Genomic DNA, 22140 nt, shown 5'->3' with positions numbered 1-22140 from the left:
AACATTCCGGCATTTTTCGATTGTTATGAAATCGATAGCAAAAAATACTATATTGCGACGGTTATATGATAACTGGTTTGCCTGTAACAGCTGACTTCTTACGGTGCTAACAGTGCCACATTGAGTTGAAATATTAACATGACTGCATTCTCTTTTAACATTGTGTATATTTACACTTGACATTTTCTCTTGCTCGTTTCAATCCACTATCAAACCTCATCGCATACGCACATTAACCCAGCGCGTCAAACATTTTTGTGATTTCGGTTTCAATTTTCTGTGAAGCTTTCTTTGCCTTGCATTTTATTATTTTAAGCACTTGTTAAATAATTTGCATAAGTAAAAAGTGATTTTATAATTTACCCGCGCTAAACATTAATTAAAAGTCGCAGTTTCTACTAACGTCTACGTTTCTGCTTCCCCCGAGTCTAACGTATTGTTTGTGACGTCAAATGCTGTACGGTCTGATATGTGCAATATCAATAAATAGATAAATCTTCAACAGCTTACAAGGAACAAATAACAATAATCCGACAAAATGGAGATGAAATTCGTGATGATATTAATACTCGGCTTTGGCTTTATGTTTGTTTTCACTGCATTTCAAACAATGTGTAACATCGAGGTGAGTTCTGAGTGCGCGTCCGGGCTTTTGTATACTTGTGTTGTGTGTGTGCGCGCATTGCTTTGTAGGTATGCGTGGGCGTTGTTGACATTCCCCGTGCCATAGAATACAGGGCTATTTTCGTCCTTGTCCTTGCCAATAGACGCTGTCGTAGCCTTGGCATACGTGGTCGTTTCTCAGTTGTTCTAGCCACCCACCAAACAAGCGCGCAAACACATTAATGCATACACACGCACAAACACAACCACATGCATATACATATATTAGCTACTTTGTATAAAGAAAGTGCTTCATTCAATTACCATTTGAGTAAATTACGTTGATTTATATGTATACATACATATATTAAGGGAAATATGTATGTTTATATATAGGTATAAATATGCCCTACTTTTGTTTTTGATGTTTATTGCTTTAAATATCATATATCATATTTCTAATCAGCTCGTTAGGCTCTCTGTTTGCTTAAACAGCTTCTAGTTGATACAATACAATAATATGCTAAAGCTGATAACGCTACATATGTATATAACGGCTATATGCTTGTTTATTTATGTATAAAACATAAATCAATTGAGTTACTGCAAGACTCTCTCCCATTCAATTGTCGAGATCAAAAGTCAACTTTCAATTACGAATCACTCCCTTTGTCGGAGGTGAAGGGCTTTTGATAGACTTTTGTAGCCTGATAAAAAGAAAACGCCTACACAAATTGAGCAATTGTGTGTGTGTATGTGTATGCCTTTGTATTTGTATAGGCTTCTCTGTCATTACTGTAATTACAAAAATGTAATGCTTGTGCTTTACTTTTAACACAAAAGTATGTAAATCTATATGTAATATCATCAATGAGCCCATTCACGATATAATTTATATGTATAGCGGTTTAGTCAGACTCTTGTCCGGGTTCAGATCAAGATGAAGGTCACTCGTTTGATTATAGTCATGAAAAAAAAAAACTGATCTGATTTGTATTGTGTAGACTGTGAATTAATAATTCCAGATATCTATGCACAGGATAGTTAGATCTTTGTTGTCATTCTTCCTATATAGAATATTGTATACTCTGAAAATTACCTTTATCGTGCAAAACATAAATATGGTACTATCTTATTTTTCGGTTTACGTATGTATGTTAACTAAAATATGTAATTTAAAACCGAGTTCCCAATGATAAGTTGGTACATTAAACTATATATCTGATAAATACATTATTTATAGCTGTAAAGTAAAATCATACACATAAATGATCCAAAAATAAGAGTATTGCTATGTCAACTCATTATCAATTGGAATTAAACTCGTCTTTTATTTTGTTGAATTTCAAGTTTTTGTTTTGTATGCTAAACACATTTTTCACTTCTATTTTTGATTGTGATTCGAAACGAAACGTAAACCTCTCAGCAGTAATTTTATTTTCTCATTATACATATATATTTTTATACTCATTCACGAAGTGAATTAGTATATTGGTTTTGTGCAATGTCCGTCTTGCTGTCCGTCCGTCTGTCCGTCCGTCCGTCCGTCCGTCTGTCCGTCTGTCCGTCTGTCCGTCTGTCCGTCTGTCCGTATGAACGCAGTTCATTTCGCCGCTATTGAAGCTAGAGGCTTGAAATTTGGAACACATACTCGTGTATAACTCCGATTTATAAAGTGTTAAAATTTTCCCGATCCGCCCACTAGGGGCGTGGCAAATCGGAAAATGCATTTTCCGATATACCAGAAATCATGTTAGTTGAAGAGCTAGAAAGTTGAAATTTGGTATGTAGGTCCGCGTTGACCCCCCAAGTCCAAAAAGCTATGGTGGATATATCTACGCCTATTGGGGGCGTGGCAAATCAGATAAAACGGTATCTCCTAAAGTTCTAAAGCTAGAACGTTGAAATTTCGCGCGTGAGCTAAAGCTATAATTCTATAATGACTGATAAAAAATGTTATGTCTACGCCTAATAGGTGCGTGGCAAATCGGCCCTGAAGATATAGTGATTTTTCAAATTTGGCTATATTCAAGGCACTATTGATGCTACAGACTTGAAATTTGGTATATATACGCGAGTTGACCTCCCAAGTCCAACAAGCTATAGTGGATATATGCCCGCCCAAAGGGGGCGTGGCAAACCGCAAAACTTTATATCTCCGACAGTTTAAGAGCTAGAAGCTTCAAATTTAGATAGTTGAGTTACTGGTAACGTCCTCTATCGATGCCCCAAAAATAATTGTCACGCCTCGTTGGGGGCGTGGCATATCGAAAAATACCCTGTAATTTTCACATTTTTTGAGCGTTAGCATTCAAATTTCGCATTTACGTTACCGTTAGCTCTTTCTAAGAACTGGCCAAAAATGAGGTGTCTACGGCCACTAGGGGCGTGGCAATCGGCATTTGTAGTATCAAATTGCGACATTTATATGCTTGAGCTACCTACATACATACATATGTATGTATTTATATGTATATACAAATAGGCTTAATAGGCATTGATAACACGGAAGGAAAGATTTTTATAAAATATAAAAATAAAATTTAAATATTAAAAAAATATAAAATAAGCTTAAATAACAAAATTTGCAATTTACAAAAAAGAGTTTTCCGCGGGATGTGAATGAGTATTCCGCAGTCGGTAGCGCCCGACTGCAACGTTCTTACTTGTTTATTCTGTTCAAGTACACAGTTCAGTGAACCGGTTTACAGACACCGTTATGAGAGAGTTTAACATTTTGTATCTTCACAATGTCGTTTGATATTTACCCAAACAGAGTTAATCGGTTTGTAGAGTATTGTATAAATATCAGACTCTCACTTTTATGTAAACGTTTGCTTAATTCGCCCTCCAGCTAGTTCGCTTTTTGTTTTCTTTTTGTTATATTATTTAACAATATATTAACTACGCCTCACATTAAAGTGAACTGGAATTCCAAGCTGGGCGTTCACCAAATGCCGCTTACCAAACGTTTATAGAGGAATAACAACGGTCGGTCGATCGATCGCCTAGTCCGTAGCTAAGACCAATTGAGTTTACACTATTTCTGTGTGTGTGTGTGGCCCATTAGAGCGCAATTTCGGTGTAAAGGCCTTGGCTTCTGGCGCAATCTATCCGTAGTCCATAAGTATGTTATAATATATGTGAATCAATATTACAGTCTTATCCCAGTATTGTGAACTGCGCTGCAATGCCAGTGCTTACCTTTGCATTTCCACTGACCCATATATAAGTAAAGTTAAAGTTAAACTTAAAACTTAAAAAATTCCAAATTAAGAATACAAAAGAAAGTAACATGCACAAGCGCAAACTGTTAACATCACACTGTTAATAATATTCTCTAAATACTCGATCAAAGCAAAAGAAAGTAACATGCATAAGCGCAAACTGTTAACATAACACTGTTAACAATATTCTCTAAATACTCGATCAAAGTATACAAATGTTCGCACATGTAGGGAAATTAACCAGTTCACTCATCAACACACACATTTCTTAATGTAAGCCATTCAATTCGAGAAATTTGATAACTTTCGACATGATTGCGCAATCAAATCCAAATTACGTCTATAAATATACATATACACATACATAGGCTGGTTGCTATAGCGCGTTTGTTTGCGTTTTGTGTATTAACGCATCTATGTCAGCTCTTTCAATGTCAATGCAATTGCAAGCTCGCTGCACACACACACACAGGCGTCCATACGTCAGGCTCAAGGCCAAGCTGGCCAGCATACATATGCATTACTCACATGCAAACATATAAATACACTCACACACACAAATAGTGTTGCCAAACGACGCAAACAGCTGCTGTCTGTCCCCTTGGCTTGGCATAATAACCGTTAGGCGCCACACAGCGACGTCATTACTCAACCCACAAAAAAAAAGTGGGTGCGCCATAGACGAGCCCACAAGGATGCCCCGCTACCCGCGGCTATCCCCTCGTCTCATACGAAACGAAAATCTGAAAAGCTAGCGAATGAAACTTGTTTCTGCCGTAGTTTTCAGCAGGTCTCCTTTTTGGCTGCGCATTCGCATTGCTCGCGAGTTGTCGCGCCAGTTGATATTTGCGTAACATGCACGTACACATAACTGTAAATATCAGATCATAATGTTACAATGGTTTAACAGCTGCTAATTATTTCGGCTGCGTTTATATATGTGTGTACATATATTTCCACATATACAAACATATATGTACATACATATATATATTTATATCTATTTTTTTAAGGTGCCCAATGACTTTCACATTGCTGGATCGAGTCATTGAAGTTTCTTATTTATTTTAAGCCTTTGTCACATTTATTTACACAAAACTTGACCCAGATTTGCAAGTGCAACTCTTTTATTTTTTGCATTGTTCGCTGATCATGTGTCCAATAGACGTTATTGAACTGATTAAAACAGAGTATAGAGAGCTCTGTTATCAGCTTATTGTTGTTGTTGTTGTGCTTATTGAAGATTTGGTCTAAGGAATTTGTGATTATAGTTGATGGCAAGGCTGAAAAGTGGAACTGGTTCAATATGGTGAACTGAATTAAAGGTGGAATAAACATGGAAGACCAATTGATTCAAGTAAACCAAATTGTAGTAATTAGCTAAACTCATAGCTTACATACGTTATTATGCAGCCCTGGTTTGATCTTGCTCCGTTAACAGTGATTTACAACTGGGCCACTTGCAATTCGAAGATTTTTTGATAATAAAATACTTTCTATATATCGCGCCAAAGATAAGATTGTTTCTTGTTGTTGTAATCAATAAAAGCTATTAGAATAATTATTAGTATATTTTCATATTTTATATAAAGTTATGAATGCCCTCTAAAGATATATAAGAGGTATAAAAGAGAAGCTTTTTAGAAATTGTTAGTATTTCATATTATTTGAAGAATGTTGCTTAAGTTGGAAACATTTATATATATTTATATTAATTTATTATTAGTTTTACTTTCACTTTCTGCCGCTGAATGGGATTTATAGACAGATATGCATATTAAAATAGCTCTTGAAATGAGTACAAATATATAGAAATATTTTAAAAGTAAATTACTAATTGGTGTCAGAGTCAAGTAGTCGATAGCGATATCAATGCGCTGTCGTGTTGGGTTCACACAAAATCCTTCGATTTAAGCGTGGAAAATTTTGTTTACAGAAAACACGTTTGCCTCTGCGTCGGTGTCTGCGTCTGTGGCTCATGAAATTTTCCATAATCGCAAATTAATGAATGCAAAAAGTGGCAGCCAGCCAGCGCCAGTCGACAGTCGCCGGCGATCCAAGAATATTTCTGTTGCAGTTGTCATTGCACTTGAATTTGGTGGCGAAAAACCAGTTTGAGCTTGACTTTTAGCATATACTTAAAATTTTATTTATTTATAGTATATATCCATATATAATTGTCTGTATATGTATATATATAGATATATTCTAATTTATATTATTTAAGCCTATATATAGAGAAAATTTACTGCCAAAAGTGGAAGCAACGCCCACTACCGCATCCGCATAGGAAATGATTCGACCTAGTTTAACCTTGAATTGACGACACGTGCTTCACATTTAAGCTGTTTATATTGTATGTACCCTGCAGTTGTCTACCGTGAATGGGGTAGATTGGTTTTGTGCATGGAATGCAATATAATTTTAATTGAAAATAAATATAAAAATACAATTTTACAACAACTTTTATTTATAAATAACTTGAGCTAAGCCATAAATAAGGTTAAGAGTATCTTCTAGTCCATCACATTCCTTTGAATCTGTCTGACATGTTCCCAAAACTCATTTACTCCACAGAAAACAATATTGGACAGCATAGCGCAGGAGGATGACAGCTTCAAGGGCGACGGCTACACCAGCCTGGCCATACTCTACCTATTCTTTTCGCTCTCCAATTGGCTGGCGCCGTCCTTCATCTCGTTTACAGGACCTCGCGTGGCGATGGTTGTGGGCGCTTCCACCTACACGTAAGTCTTAGATGAATATATTGAGATGGTGTATTGACCCATTATACTATTGCTGCAGCCTCTTCATGATCACCTTCTTGTTCCCATCGACTGCGCTGCTGTATGTGGCGAGCGCTGTGCTGGGTCTGGGCGCCTCGATCACCTGGACGGGTCAGGGCACCTATTTGGCTCGCTGCAGCAGCTCTGAGACAATTTCACGCAATTCGGGCATCTTCTGGGCGCTGCTGCAGTGCAGCATGTTCTTTGGCAACCTGTTCGTCTACTACCAGTTCCAGGACAAGACGCACATTGACAAGGAGACGCGCAATCTGGTCATTGGCGTGCTGACCATTGTGGCCATTTTGGGCATTGTATTTTTGGCTGCCTTGCGCTTCATGGCCAGCAATGCGGAGCAGGACAATGAGCTCGAGGAGCAGCACACGGGCTGCGGCCAGGCGCTCTATGCTCTGAAGCTGGCCGGCAAACTGTTTTGCACCAAGAAAATGCTTCTGCTCAGCCTGGCGTTCTTCTACACAGGTGAGGATGAGGAGGATGATTTATCATAATATGATTTTCATTCTAAACTGATGTCTTTTTGCTTTTAGGTCTAGAGCTTTCGTTCTTCAGCGGCGTGTTCGGTTCGTCCATTGGCTTCACCTCGAAAATAGCTTCGACGCCCAAGGAAATTGTCGGCCTGGTGGGCATCTGCATTGGCGTCGGCGAAGTCTTTGGCGGCGGCTTCTTTGGCATTCTGGCGTCGAAGACGACTCGCTTCGGTCGCGATCCCATTGTGATTGCCGGCTATGTGATGCACATGGCTGCCTATTTGATGACATTCCTCAATTTACCGAATAGCGCACCGTTTACAGATACCACCGATATATCGTATTTGGACCCACCTAGTGCCTCGATGGCATTGGTGTGCGCCTTTCTGCTGGGTCTGGGCGATGCCTGCTTCAATACTCAGGTCTATTCCATGCTGGGCGGCGAGTTCGTCAACAATCCGGTTGGCGCATTCGCCCTCTTCAAGTTCACGCAGTCCGTGGCGGCGGCCATCAGCTTCTTCTATTCCTCGCACTTCGGCCTCTACATCCAGCTGGCCATTTTGGTCATCACTGGCACCATTGGCACGGTGTCATTTGTTATTGTTGAGTGGAGCTTTAAGCGGGAGCATCGCGAGCAGGAGAAGTAGATGAGGGCGTCGCTTGCGGAGTAGCTTAATTCATGAATGCTGTTTGTATTTAAGTTTAGTAATAGTATTGAAAGATATTGCTTAAGGTAAAGCACGCTTTTGTGTATGTGTAATGTTTGTTAAAAAAAAACCCTTCGTGCGTGCATTTGCACGTGCGCCGGCGTCTTCCTATACATATACAATAATAGTTAATTTGTTGATCGCTAATGTTGCTATATGTATGAATGTATGTATGTATTTTAATGTTGAACTCCAAAAAGTATTCGTAATGATTAGCTGTAAATGTTTTTTTTATATGATATGTATATGTTTATAAATGTGTTTATTTATTTTAAGCACAAAAGTACACGTGCAATTGTAAATTGATATTGTCTACAATTTGCATTTACAGTGCAATTATAAATATATAATATATATGTACGTATTTGAAGACACTTGTTTCATTTTATGCTTGATGGGAAATTTCGAAGATAATTGATTTAAAAGCGCTCGTTGAAAACTAAAGGTTAAAATGAATTCATTCAAATTTTCTATAAAGCCTTTTAATAAATCGCGTAAAAACTGTTACAACTATATTTTAAATTTGAACGAAACCGCGCAACCGTACTGAGCGCTGTCCAGCACTGGTTTTACTTGCTGAATTTTCGTTATGTTTTCGCTGCCGTTTCGTTGTGTCGTTCAGTTTCTGTTTCATTTTGGCGTCTCGCATTAGTTGTCGAGCAACACTTGTCGAGAGCAGACGTGTTGTATCGTGTCGCTGCGCGAAGCTATTGGGTACGCATTGCGGGTGTTTGTGTTGACTAATTGCGAATAAAACTACTGAAAATCGGTGGAAGCTACGACAACAACTGCCGCAAAAGCCATTGAATGGATTCAATAATAAATATCGTGTAGAATTTTAAGTTGACGCTGCGTGTATGTGTTTGTGCGTGTGCAAAACAAGAATGGCAAAAAGCAAAAGCAGCTTGCAGATGTGTGTGCGTGTGTGTGTTTTTTAAATTGCTATTAACGCTAGAGAATTAGCATTAAATCATTAAGCAGTGCCTATAAAATATTTGAAGCGGCACAGGCGAAGGTACAACTGCATTTCAATTCAGCGGCGATTGCAACGCGTAGGTAACTTTAATAATTAGTAATATTTTTAATGTGAGTGCTCTCCATGTGTGTGTGTGTGTCGAAACCTTGAGAAATTTGTTTGGTATGTGAGCCAAGTGCCAGCATAAAAACAAAAGCAATTCCAATTCAAACTCATGCAGGCGCAACAGCAGCACCAGCAGCAGCAGCTGCCTCAGCTGACAGTAGCAGTAGCAGCGGCAGTGGCAGCGGCAGCGATGCGGCAGAATCGCTACGCCTACGCCAGCGACGACGTCATTTGAACGCATTTCGCTTTTCATTTTGTGTTTGTCGTCTGCTGTTGTATGGAATAGAGAGGGAAGAGAGGGGGGCACATTCGTGCAAGCAACTCGATAGTTGTCTCTCCCAGAGCAAAGTGTGTCTCATGTATGAGTGCATTTGCCTGTGTGAGTGTGTATTTGTGTGTAACTGCTCCTTGGGCGCTTTTGCTTGGTCATCGCTGCTCTTACGTTTTTCCGTCTCCGTTAACGTCTGTCTCTGTTTCTCCTTTCATTCATTTTCTTCAATTTATTGAATGCTCTACGCTTGGGTCAACAAACCAAATGACTCCAACTTGGTCTTTGTTTGTGTTTGCGTTTGCGCTGGTATTTGTCTCTCTCTTCACTTCTATTTAGCCATTGATCGCGTCCGGTGATTTGATCAGCGTCGCAGTTGCCTTTTTCACTTTACGTTGTTTTGCTTTTATTGGTGTCATTAAAAATGCTTGTATGGGAAAGGTCAATCACATAAATACACATATGCGCTGCGTCCCTGAACCATTAGAAAATATAACCGGTTCTATTTGTATATCTAGTTTACAAAGTAATCAGGAGTAGACTATGCTAATGTTAATGTTAATACTTAGCATATGCTTGTAAGCATTCCTGTAAATATTAAAAATATATATATATATATATAAAATATATCTTCCGATAATTGCAGCTCTCTCTTATACAATACAGTTTGACAGTCATTGAGCTTTCTTTAACAGAGTATTGCGCTGTTGGTAGATTCCAATAGCACCACACACAGCATGCCCATTGAAACTAAACTTCATTATCATTCAGTTTGGCATTTCGTTTTTTATTTTTTTCTCTCACCCATGATATTCATCTTCGTCTGTTTTTCTTTGGCGACATGCGCTTTTCTCTTGGCTCCGTGTCAATAGCCTAGAACTTGAGCGAAAATAGAAAGAAACGCCATAATAGATATTTGCCAGTAATGAATGTGCTTTTAGTTTTTGTTGTTGCTGCTATTGGTGCTGCTTCGGTTCGGTTTGGTGCGGCTCTCACCTTGCGGCCAGCTAATCAGGGCCAACTCAAAAGCTAAACAAAAACAAACCAGAACTAAACAAACGTCAAGCTTGAACGCGCTTTTTGTTGTCATTGGTGTTAATTTGGTTGGAGGAGTCATAACACCTCTACTCGTGTCTGTCTCTCTGCTGCTGTCCGTCTTCTACTGTCTTAATTTATTAGCCTATTCAGTGCGCAGGCGAGATTAGATTAAGGTAGAAGCGAAGCGAGAAGTCGACGCTGATATACCCATTAGCTAGTTAAAATAATACATATATGAATTCTAATGATATATTATTTCTGTTAATTTTGTATTGCGATTCATTAGGTGCGAAGATAACAGATCCTGAAATTAAACATCAAGTACTAAAATATGTTAACCTTCCACGAAAATGTTATTTAGCATTGTCAAATTTAAAACTTAACAGAGAATTCAGTTTCAACTGGTGTTAGTAATAATAACATTACCGCGAGTTCCCACAACTGTAGTTAACAGTAACATGTTAACTAATGAAATTTCTGTTAGTGTATATATAGCTCTCTGCTATTGAAAGTGCATACTTCAAAATTATTATCATAGATGCAATATATTAAGTCGGATGCAATATAGTCGCTGATAAAGTCCACTTTTAGCCCTACTTGTTATTTAGTGCCACCCACTTATCATCAAATTGTACTTAACATTTTTTCGTTATCGCTAATTTAATTAATCATCAGTTCCCAAAGTTGTTGTTGGCTTTAATGATGTTGTTGCCATTGTTGTTTTTGTTGTTGTTGCTGTTGCTGCTGTGGTTGTTGCGCCTTTCGCTGAGCTCAGCGGCAAAGAAAAGAAAAAACTTAATTCACTTTCAACTTGAAGTTGACTAGTGAAGTGGCAAGGCCTTTTGCCGGTACGTTAATAAAAAATGGCAACAATAACAAGCCCATTCGCGGCAAAGTCAACTTTTTCGCTCGTTAGCGCTTGTACAGATACAGATACAGATACAGCCACAGCCACAGATGCAGACAATATAAATGTGTGTATCTTATAGATACTTGTACTTAACGGGCAAACGTGTCGTCTCACGACTCGCTCCCTCTCACTACTTTCCTCCCCTCTCTCCCTCTCTCTCTCTTTTTCTCTTCTTCTTCTTTTTGGCTTTCTTGTTAGTTTTTAATTTGTTTTCGCCTTGCATAGATTTTGGCATTGGCAGACCCACACACAGGCGGCTTTGTATCTGAGTATGTAAGTATCTTTGTATCTGGGCATCGTTATCTGTGTAACGAGCGTGGCAAATGCAAAGCATCGCTTGGCATTCGTTGCGCCTACTTTGGCGCTGTGATCAAGCTGCTTTTTTTTTTGGCACTCCAAAGATAGACACTTGTATCCAGCAGATACATTTGTATCTTGCACTCTGTGGCCGCATAATTGCAGCTAGCGAAGCGGTAAAGCATAGCGGCGCTCTGTTAATTCTGTTACAGAACCAAACCAAACCGAACCGAACCGAACCGATCCGAGCCCAGCTGGCAATGCACATGTAAATTTCCTTACAGCTAACGGCCTGGCAATTATGCTGTCATAAATGAGTGAAGCAGACGCCGAAGAAGAAGCACAAGAAGAGCAAGAAGAAGAAGCAGCAGCAGTAGCTACTACATTAAAACAAGCCAAGCATTCAAGTTTGTTAATGGCATGCAAATGTTTCTGGCCAACAACTTTCTCAGACATTAAGACACACACTAAAAAAAAAAAAACAAAAAATGATGCACTTAAGCCCATTAGACTAATGATGCAGTCACATTTACATACATATTTATGTAGTTGTGTGTGTGTGTGTGCAAAGAAACCCTATCTACATTAGTTGGACAGTTAACAGCTAACTAAGCGTTAGCAAGATCGTTAACAAAGGTGCTGAAGAAGCTGCTAAACATTTAAGCCATCATTAATTTGAAATGCATTAGAAAATATGTGTTATAGGTATAGAAATATATATTCATCATCTGATGCTGACTATCCAATTATTTATTGTAGTTTTTTATTTATATATTTAATTTTAATTTATCAGCTAATAAACATAATATTTTTAAATAGTTGAACAAATGAAATGTAGTAAATGAGATTGCTTAAATTAAATTAAATTTATTAAATTTACATTAGTGTAAAAATAGTTTAGACTTAACAAACTTTCAACTTTAAATTAAGTTTCAGGTTTTCAAAATTAAATAAAGTTTCCACACTCCAAAAACTATATAATGACCCAAGCAATTGTATATAAACAGCTTTGATGGTCCACCTTAAGGTGTTTGTATTTCAAGCCATAAACCAAATTGTGTTTAAAAATTAGTATTAAATAAATTAAATTGTGGAAAGTTTACCATAAAGGCAAGCCAAGTTTTATTTGCAAGCCAAGCAACTAAGTGGATTAGAAGTTGTGCAAGCCCCCACATGATCTAGATATATGTTATCTAGATATTGTTGCCCACAAATTTACCGCTAAAAAAAGCTTTTTTTTTGCAGCTGCAGAGAAACCCACAAAATGCTAAATGCAAATTGCATTCAAGTACTTCATTATCTTAAGATCACAACAACTTGTGCGCTGCATGTGAAGTGCTGCTGCCCTTAGCCCTGCCTACGACCACTCACCCTATATATAAATATATATGCCTATTTGTCGGCTATCTGTCTCCTGGCAACTTGACTCAAATATGTATACATATACATACATACATACACACATATGCAATTGTTTACTCTCGTGCTCTTCACGGTTTGCATTTCGATAAAATGCCGTTGTTTACTTTTCATCAATAAAATGTTTGGCCAGCAACACGACAACAACAACAACAACAAACACAACCATAGAATAATAGAAAATTGTGAATATAGACAGGTGTTTTCCGGCATTGGCATACGTCGGATAACTGACATTTTCTTTCTTTCTGTCAGTTTTGCTGTTTGATCTAAGTCTTTATGTTCATTCCTTGCCCTCGACTTTAACAAAGTGTCTGTGTGTGTGTGTGTGTGTGTTTACTTAGTTTGTCAGACTCCGGTATACCCTGTAGCTGCGCAGTGTGCAGGGAAGTTTTGTTGAATAGCTCAATATGAGTGAGGTGAAGGCACATTTGTTAAGTTAGAGTAGGTAGATTTACTAATAGGTATGCAAATTGTTGTGCAATAGAAATTTAGGAGGAGGAGATGGAGGGAGAGGAGGAGAAATGGGAATCGGTAGATAATGTACCATTTCTTTTACGTTAAAGAAAGCAAAAGTTTGCACAAATAAGTAAATTTAAGGGAATATTTTATAGGTAAACAAAGAACTATATAGTTACATATAAAAATAGAGGGAGATAGTAGATAGTGTATAATGAATGAAAAAGCGAACAGTATACCATCATGTTAATTCCTACAAATACTCAAGCTTTTTTTAGTACAACTTACAGGGTATTTGGTAGTCAATCACACATACATCTACTCCTACAAGTTCCCCTTCTATTTGGCAAGCTTTTCATGGTCGAATGCCAACATGTTGCGAAGCGACGCGGCTCTGCCCTGCCTTGATATAAAGAGACGAAACCGAATGCAGGCAAAGAGTGTGGAACCTTTGTTAAATAACAATAAAAAGTATTTCTCAGCTCAAGTTCTCTAACTATGCTCTTCTCTCCTCTTCTATTTCGCAGGCGAGTGACTCGCTTGGCACACTGCATGGAAATGACAACCACAACGCAGGTGGAGGAGATCAACACGAATGGCAATGGGAGCGGGAGCTTGGATGGCAGCGCCGTGACCACAATGCCAACTGCAGCCAACTCCAACTCGAACTCGAGTCCAGCTCTGGCCAAAGCCCAGTCCGTGTCCAAGAGTTCGGGCGGCGTGGGCGTGGCCAGCACACAAAGAGGTGAGCACTTGGCTGCGCTTGAGCGCCCAGCTAAAATAGAGAGAAGCAAAAACGAGTCGAAACAAAAGTCTGCAGCTAAATGCTGTTAATTTTCTGCCACACGTTTGTTGCAAGCAGACACGCGATGTTAACCAAAAAGGAAAAAAAAGAGAAGAAGAGACTGGAAAACTAGATGAATGTAACGCCACAGACCCATCTCTGATTAAGTCACAATAAAACACCAATAGCAATTTGTTTTAACAAACATGTGTGAGGCAGCCGTGCAGCTAATTTGTCAATGGATATAGATGGAAATATATGTGTACATATATCTATGTCTATATAATGGGATGTATATATAAATTGAAGTTGACGGGCTGCCCGCCTGCTTGGCTCTCTGTAAGCGGAGCTCTCTATAAATAGAGCGTCTTCTTTATTACATTCCCGGGCAATAGCTCATTAATAAGTTCTTAAATTAGAAGTCCTTAGAATCGTGTGCAGAGAGTTCGTCAAATGTAATTTTATACTCTTTGATATTTGTGCCGGCCGTTGGGAAGTACATTTCAAGTGATATTTTGTTTACCTATATGTATATACACTCATTGATCTTTAATGGGAATTGAGGTTAGATTTGCTTTCTTTCTACTGCATGCAACAGAAGGCCAGCTAGACCTTATATTTATGCTAGATTATATTCTATATAACATATTAGGGATTTCGACTTTGATAAATACTCACATTTAGCTATTCATAATAGTCTTGAGAAGAGTTCTAGGTATTTTCTTGTCGGCTGTTGATATCTGTTATCTGTACGAACAGTTCGAGGTATATTTAAGTCGGGTAGCCCACACATGAAATTATTCATTGTACTCAAACCTCTACTTGAGATGTATTACAATTTTTTTATAGTTTTCTTGAGATAACCGAAAGTGAGCGTTATCTGTTTAGCTACAGGCTATATAAGACTCGTTCACATGATATCAACTGACATCATATTGAAATTTGCTTCTCTGGAAATATTTCATATATGTATATACCTTACAGAAATGTTTAAGATTTATAAATTCATTTAGTTGTTTTAGTTTAAATGTAAATTTTATATTATGAGGTATTCCTAATGCACTTTTTTCTATACCTCAATTTAATTCCCAAACAAATCTTTTCTGTCTTAACCTTGTACTCTATCTTAAATCGAAATCGGCCCGTGAAACACTCTATCTAATATGTTTTATCTCTGCATCTGCCAGACACTCGCTATTCTCCCATGATTTTTTCATTATATAAAGTCTTTGTTTATTGCTTTGTTTTATTTATTGTTTCACTAATTTGCTCAAGTTTCTAAAGACCTTAGCTCTTCTTATATCCGCACGACGATTCACACATAGCTCAGCTGGAGCTGGAGCTTAAGAAAGTTTTCCCATGGCACGCCTAGCTGCCGTCTGCTGTCCTCTATGGCAGCTGGATTTGCATATACAGATGCACATTTCTCGATTTTCATTCGCTCTCTCTATAGGTTTTCTCGCTGCTTTTATTGTTATTTCCTTTTCAATTTGCTGAAACAGCTGTGCTGCCCATCTGCCCCATTACGTAACGCAACGCACTGCAATTATCCCAAGGCATTTGTTTAATGACTGCGAATCTGTTGTGCAACATTTAACATTTTGTTTGATTTTTGTAACTCCAAAAGTTAAAACATATGAAAGTTCCCCACTGTCCGATGATAATTTGTCTGATTGGCCGACACAAAGGCATCTGGAGGCATCTGCTTTTCGTTGCAATTAGAAAGACATGCATCATATTCGTTCCATAGCGTACCAGGTGACGTGTGTGCGTATATATATGCTTGTGTATATATCTAAGTTCACGGTCAGTGATTGATTTAATTTCGATGGGCCTATTATGAAATCTATACACGCGATCTGACATTGAAATTGGGTAAGCGATGCGAATAGATTTGGAACAATGCACTAAATGGTCGCTAATTAAGACTTCCAGCTGGAGAGCCGTTGGGCGGGTGAATGGGCGGTGCATGTGGTGAGCTTTACTGTAAACAGCAGCAATAGCTAATGATGATATTCACTGGCGGAAGCTTTGAATGAGAGCTATGCACAGTATGGAGAATAGAATTGGCTGGGGAACAGTAACGCGTTAATTCTCGTATATGTATAGTGATTACACACAATAGAGATGTTAACGGTAATTTAGTATGATGCAATAGATTTGCGCGACAGATTTTTGATCAAATTTTTTGTGGAAAATTTGCACTGAGAATCAATTTGAAGTGAGAATTGAATTGAGTCTTTAGATTGCTGAAGTATCTTTAGTCTCTGTAATTATCTAATTAGTTAGTCTCTGTAATTATCAATTTAGTTAGACTTTGTTGTGGCTAGGATTATACTAGATAAGCTACATACACTAAATAGATAGTGTTGATCTGGAATATATACACCTATCTGAGCAGACACGGTTAGAAGAACCTAAAAGCTAAGATTTTCATCGCCAACCACAGATCCATATATCGTATGCCGTGTACATGCCGGACCCGCTCCACTATGCCCCTAGTCCCAGCGGTAGTATTCCGTGGCTTCCGATCTTTTCACATTTATGGCGAAGAGAACTCTGGGGAGAATGATATTTATATTATACATACATATTATATCTCAGGAAACAGATCATTCTTAGTCTTAGAATTAAACGAGATTATATTATAAGAACTTTTTCGTAAGGAATGAAACTAGATTAAATATTGATATAAAGAGGACTCTTGTGCAATTATAAATAGCCTGAACTCTGCATTTAAAGAAATGTTCCATGAGGCTTGAGGGTTCGCTTGAAATGGAGACCTATATGGTTATATACATAAGCCGTCTGTCGTGTCTCTTCGTATCGTTTTCAAAGTATATATCATTAGCTCAGCAACCACCATTTATATAGCAATGTCTGCATGTATGTATGTGTGTGTGTGTCGTTATGGACATGTGTGCGTCTTAATTCCTGGCTGCTCCTTGTTTTTAGTCACATCCGCTTTAATATAACTCGCTCGCATGCTATTTATAGCACCCTCATGGCCACCCTGCGCCAAAAGCGAGCACGCCCCTTATCATGATCACAACAACAACAACAACAACAACAAATATAACAACAGCGAGTCTTTTGCTAAATTTAAACGGGCCGTACGTACCCCTAGGGGAAACACATCGCAATCGCTGGAATGCGCAGCATATGACTTCCCATGGCAAGCGCGACTCGACTCTTGGCTATTCAATTATGCATTCGATCGCAATTGGAGGCAGCTGCTCTCCGATCTCCACAATCTCCAATCTTCGATCGCCGCGCTCCTCGTTACGCCCACATCTCTCTGCATGCTCAATTACCGGTTTGCCAGTGAAACTGTAACGTTGACAAAGTCTCAGCGAAATGTTAGACGAATTTCAATATGTGTTTAGCTAACTGAAATCGAAACAAGCCAGAAAAACTCTGACCGGGAAAGACTGACTACGATATACCTACACATATTGAAAAATCGATGTTTCCAGATTAAGTATAACAGAGCTCAACTTTAATATACCCACACTCTTAATTAAACTGTGTTTCATTTTTGAAAAAACTTCATTTTAAAAAACTCCGAGCTGCATATACCCCAACAACAATTACATCGGCTACAGGGTATATGAAGACCAAAAATCAAATATCAATGCGAGAGAAACTTGTTTTGAGAATGCACAAAGCGACATTTTTGTGGGCTGAAATAAGCCGAAACGCCATTCAGAGAGCTTTTGAGTCTGGCTGGCTGCCAATGGGGCAGCTGAGTCTGAGTCATTCGTGTATTCGCAATGCGCGAATGAAGGCCGTGATTGATAATTGTTGGCCGTAATTAAAAGCCGAGTTAGAAGAAGAAGAGAACGGCTCGCTGTTGACCCAGTTTAATTAAGTTATCCAATCAATATGGCGCATCTAATCGATTGATTTGATTTATTCGTTTTAGCTGTGGATGCGACCAAACGCAAGAAACTGAAATCACGCAGCGCTACAACAACAACAACGGCAGCAGCAGCAGCAGCAGCAGCAGCGGCAGCGGCATCAGCAGCAACGGGCACAACAACGGCAACAGCAACGAACAGCAAGAACAAAAGCAGCAGCAGCAATGGCAGCGCACGTGAGCAATATGCCAAGGATCATCTAGATGCGTGGCTAGAGAATTGCCTGCGTGATGCGACGAATGCGCAATTGTCATCATCGTCGGAATTTCTGGACTTTAATCCAACAACAGCGACCAAGAAGACGTTGGCAGCAGCCGCAGCAGCAACACAACAACAGCAGCAGCAACAGCAGCAGCAGCAACAACAGCAACAGCAGCAACAACAACAGCAGCAGCAGCAGCAACAACAACAGCAACCATTTTTTATGCGTTCACACTCGCAACCGTTTGGCATGGGCGGTGCCACGCCCTTTAGCATGGGCATACAGCGCGTGAGTATTGGCCATTAAGGCCTGCGACAGTTGATGACCCAAAATAGTTAACAATTTCTCATATTGCTTGTAGCACCCACAATCGTTGAGTTACCGCTACCCCATGCTCTTTCCGCCCCAGTCCAACGGCTACGGCCTGAACTTTGGCCTGCCGCTGGCCGGCGATGGGGCCCAGGAGTTTGCCAGTCTGCCGCCGCTGGTCAATATGCTGGGCGGCTTTGGCGCCAGTCCAGAGCACGACCAGAACTCCACGGACGTTATAGATGGCAGCGGCAGCAATCCGAACATAAGTCGCGGGTAAAACCATTACACAAATTCGATTTGTTAGCGACACTAACTAAGACTATGCCTATTGCAGCTTTCGCTTTAGTGATCCCTGCCTGCTGAATCCCTCGGACAATGACTCCAAGCTGAGTGGCCAGAATACGCCGGACTGTCGCAATGGCAGTGGCAGTGGCAATGGCAACGGCGCCCCAGTCTCGACCAATGGCAACGGCAGCGACGTCGATCAGCAGAATAAATTCTTTGCCGCGCTAATGGAACAGATTAACATATTGCACGAAACGAATTCGAAAATTTGTCGCAATTTGCACGAAACGAAAGGTGCGCTCAGGAAATTATTTGTTATACCCTGTACTTAATAGTAATTGAGCAGAACTTAGAGTAAGTGCAAAGGAAAGGGAGTTTCTATTCCTTTGCACACTCTAGTATTTTCTAGCATTGTCCGCCTGTTTGTCTGCTTAAGCACTGTGATCTCCATGACTATAAAACTATATATGTAAAGCATAGATTATTCTTAATTGTATATAGCGTAAGATCTAAATTTTGTTATATACATATGTAGTATTCTTAATCATTGCTGCTAAGTACTGGGTATGCACTAGTCGTACACGCTATCGACTATCGAACACCTTTGTATATCCTTTTATTGTACATAATTGTATGGCAAGACAGTCTGTAAATTCGTAAAGTACTTTCTACTATTTATTCGATATATTCTCTTTCCTATATTTGTAATATCCTTTGGCGCTCTCTATTGCTATTACTCTTGTTGTTGTTGTTTATATTGTAATTGTTAAAAATTTGTAAAAACTTTCTGTATTTACACGCTGCTCTCGATTATGTATTATGTATTTTGTATGCGTATTTGTTGCGTATTTTCTTTTACCTATTTTCGCCTACTATCTTCTCCACACACACACACACACCGCACACTACGTAAATATGTATACACACACAAACAGTTGATATCGAAGCTTTGAAGCACGCTCCCAATGGCCAGCCGTGGGCTGGCGGCGGGGGCATGCGGCACCGTAGAGATAGCTTGAGTGGATTAAGCACACAAAGTCAACCATTGGTATTTGGCGGCGGATTCGGTGGCACGCATAGTCCAGCGCCCACTTTTCATTCAGGTATATATATTTATATATGCAAACATCTATATATACATTGTGGAACCTGCTCTAGCTGCTAGCAACTAATCCATATGCTTGACTCTCTTTTAGGTGCCTACACGCCCGGCATGATGACGGATGTGGTGCGCGAGGTCAAGGAGGCGGCGCGTGTGCGTGAGGATGCGCTGCTCAATCGGTAAGTCTCAAGCTCCATCAATCTCTGCACTTGCTCATTATTCTCGTTATCACACAGCGTCAAGTCCATGGTGGAGGAGCGTCAGTGGTCCATGAGCGAGGGCAACGTGCGCATACTGCGTGATATAGATGAGCTCAAGGTAAGTCCAGCTGCAGTCCAATGAAAACAGATTAGCTAATTTGACTGATTTGCAGGCGCAGGTAATGCAGCTGCGCGTGGAGCGCAAGGAGACGAACAAACGCGTGTCGCATCTGGAGGCGGAGAACAAATATCTCCGTCAGGCGCTGGCCAGTTTGTTCAATCAGCGACAGGCATATCACGATATAATCTACGAGAACGAACGCGCTCGAGGCGCGCGCACCAAAACGCCCTTTGGCTTTCCCAATGGCGGCGCACGACGTGCACATTCGTTGAATCTGCACTATGGCACCGTGCATCAGGCACCGGCGCCGCCCACCCAGCTGCTGGACGAGGACGATGAGGAGGAGCAGCTGCAGGATGAGGATAATGAGGAGTTGGCTAGCAGCAAGCGCCTGTCCAGTTCCAGCAACGAATCTCGCAGCAACGGCCTGGCCACGCCCATTAAACAGTCGCCGCAATCGCAACCTGTGCAAAGTCCGCCCAAGTTCGCATTGTTGGGGGAGCAGGTGGCGTCGACACCAACGCCGCCGCCGCTGCTGCCTCGCAAGAAGGAGCATGCGCAGCTGAAGCGCGAGCTCAGTGAAGCGACCAGCGCACGTAAGGAGGCCAATCAGCGTATCATAGCGTGGGTGTAGTCTATGCTCTATATGGCTTACTTTACTGTTTCACATGTCTCTAAGCTGTAACTGTAACAACTCGACCTTTACATTGCAGCGTTTCACCTTTCATTTCGCATGCATGCACATCCCCTAATGCCGCACTCCGTAACCCATTCCGTATCAGGTTTAAGGCGTATTCGGTGACTAAACACAGCAAAATTCACTCACAGTATTTTTTTGCATTTCTGCTCTTCTCTTTCTGCAACTACCAAACAAATCCAAACTGCTGTTACGATTGTCGACTGTCTTTAGACTCGAAAAATTGGTTAAAGACCTAAGCGCCCAGGTGGCGAGCCAACCAAATTGGAATCCAAATGTGACTGCACCCATGGCTGCCGCCGGCGCCGCCACGGCCAACAGACTCAGCCTCGCCGGCGGACCCATTACGGACTTATAGTTCTAGCTAACCGGCTGCGGCGATCCAAGCACGCCCGGCACCAAACAACCGATGACACCGACTGGCTTGCGTGTTACCCACTTATAGCAGGCACCAAAGCCTCGGACTCAACAGCGGCGACTGCACACATTTCGTTTCAAAATTATTTATAACTCTCTAACCTATGCATAAATCAAGAGTGGAGACCGTGTTTAATACACACACGCCCACATATGTAAGCACATCTATTTATATAAGCCAAATGATCATGTTAAAGGCCAAATCCTCAGTATACCCAGCAAATCCACAGTTCAGGCCGCACAAAACTTTCAAATTTGTTACTAAATCAAAGTATCTACACATACCTACATACATTAACTATGTAACTAATTGCGAAAATCGTGTACCTATATATATATATTTATACATGTCCATATATACCTAAAATATCAAGCGAACAAAAATCAAAATCTATTTAGAGACAATTGTAACTGTTTTGTAGAGGAATGCAAACACTTTATACGTACGTTCATCGATATTGTTGTGCAGTGTTGTAGTATTAATCACTATTTTTTAATAACTTACATTAAACAGATTTAGGTGCCATTTGATACATAAACAACAAATTCATGTTTTATTTAATTACCAAGGTAACATATACGGGCCCAGAATTCCTTTGTTTCCTCGGATATTTTAATTTTGTATATTCATAATATATATGTAAATAATTAGTTAAACTATTATAAACCAAGAAGCGAATGCTGCTTTATATATTGATTGATTTAGATTATTTGGGCAGAGTTAAGATGAAGCATAAATAGATTTACTTCATGGAAACCTCGTTTAATTTGTTGTATAAATTCGTGGGCATCAGTTGAACACATAAGTATATATCTTTAA

The 22140-nt window shown here is 39.8% G+C and overlaps 2 protein-coding genes across 8 annotated transcripts; both read left to right on the top strand.

Annotated features, from left to right (window-relative positions):
- The first annotated feature begins 166 nt into the window (after positions 1-166).
- Positions 167-8182, top strand: LOC108649030 (UNC93-like protein MFSD11). Of its 2 annotated transcripts, none has more exons than XM_030382540.2 (4): positions 167-625; positions 6408-6577; positions 6636-7093; positions 7162-8182. In XM_030382540.2, the coding sequence occupies exons 1-4, from the start codon at positions 539-541 to the stop codon at positions 7746-7748; spliced, it is 1302 nt and encodes a 433-aa protein (XP_030238400.1). In that variant the 5' UTR covers positions 167-538; the 3' UTR covers positions 7749-8182. The 2 variants fall into 2 exon arrangements, with proteins under 2 accessions (XP_030238400.1, XP_089112561.1); XM_089256435.1 differs by lacking the exon at positions 167-625 and adding an exon at positions 5664-5942.
- A 261-nt stretch (positions 8183-8443) lies between these two features.
- Positions 8444-21866, top strand: LOC108649040 (uncharacterized). 6 transcript variants are annotated; one of them, XM_089261380.1, is made up of 10 exons: positions 8444-8823; positions 13808-14025; positions 17990-18474; positions 18548-18771; positions 18833-19077; positions 19719-19886; positions 19980-20064; positions 20122-20203; positions 20259-20830; positions 21117-21866. In XM_089261380.1, exons 2-10 carry the CDS (start codon positions 13833-13835, stop codon positions 21259-21261), a joined length of 2199 nt encoding a protein of 732 aa, XP_089117506.1. In that variant the 5' UTR covers positions 8444-8823; positions 13808-13832; the 3' UTR covers positions 21262-21866. The 6 variants fall into 6 exon arrangements, with proteins under 6 accessions (XP_089117506.1, XP_030238390.1, XP_030238387.1 ...); XM_030382530.2 differs by having other exon boundaries at positions 8444-8860; positions 20259-20802; XM_030382527.2 differs by having other exon boundaries at positions 8444-8864.
- The last annotated feature ends 274 nt before the right edge of the window (positions 21867-22140 follow it).

The sequence above is a fragment of the Drosophila navojoa genome, chromosome 2 (genome assembly GCF_054131105.1).
Source record: "Drosophila navojoa isolate 15081-1374.11 chromosome 2, UAZ_NAV_1.0, whole genome shotgun sequence".
NCBI lineage: Eukaryota > Metazoa > Arthropoda > Insecta > Diptera > Drosophilidae > Drosophila > Drosophila navojoa.
Note: the sequence above shows the minus strand (reverse complement) of the source record. Positions and strands in the feature narration are given on the sequence as shown.

Coding starts and splice junctions, on each gene's coding strand:
- LOC108649030 (XM_089256435.1), top strand. CDS start 5,835: ATGAATGCAAAAAGTGGCAGCCAGCCAGCGCCAGTCGACAGTCGCCGG. Junction 5,943..6,407: donor AATTTGGTGGCGAAAAACCA/GTTTGAGCTTGA, acceptor TTTACTCCACAG/AAAACAATATTGGACAGCAT. Junction 6,578..6,635: donor GTGGGCGCTTCCACCTACAC/GTAAGTCTTAGA, acceptor CTATTGCTGCAG/CCTCTTCATGATCACCTTCT.
- LOC108649040 (XM_089261380.1), top strand. CDS start 13,833: ATGGAAATGACAACCACAACGCAGGTGGAGGAGATCAACACGAATGGC. Junction 14,026..17,989: donor CGTGGCCAGCACACAAAGAG/GTGAGCACTTGG, acceptor TATTCGTTTTAG/CTGTGGATGCGACCAAACGC. Junction 20,204..20,258: donor GTGATATAGATGAGCTCAAG/GTAAGTCCAGCT, acceptor ACTGATTTGCAG/GCGCAGGTAATGCAGCTGCG.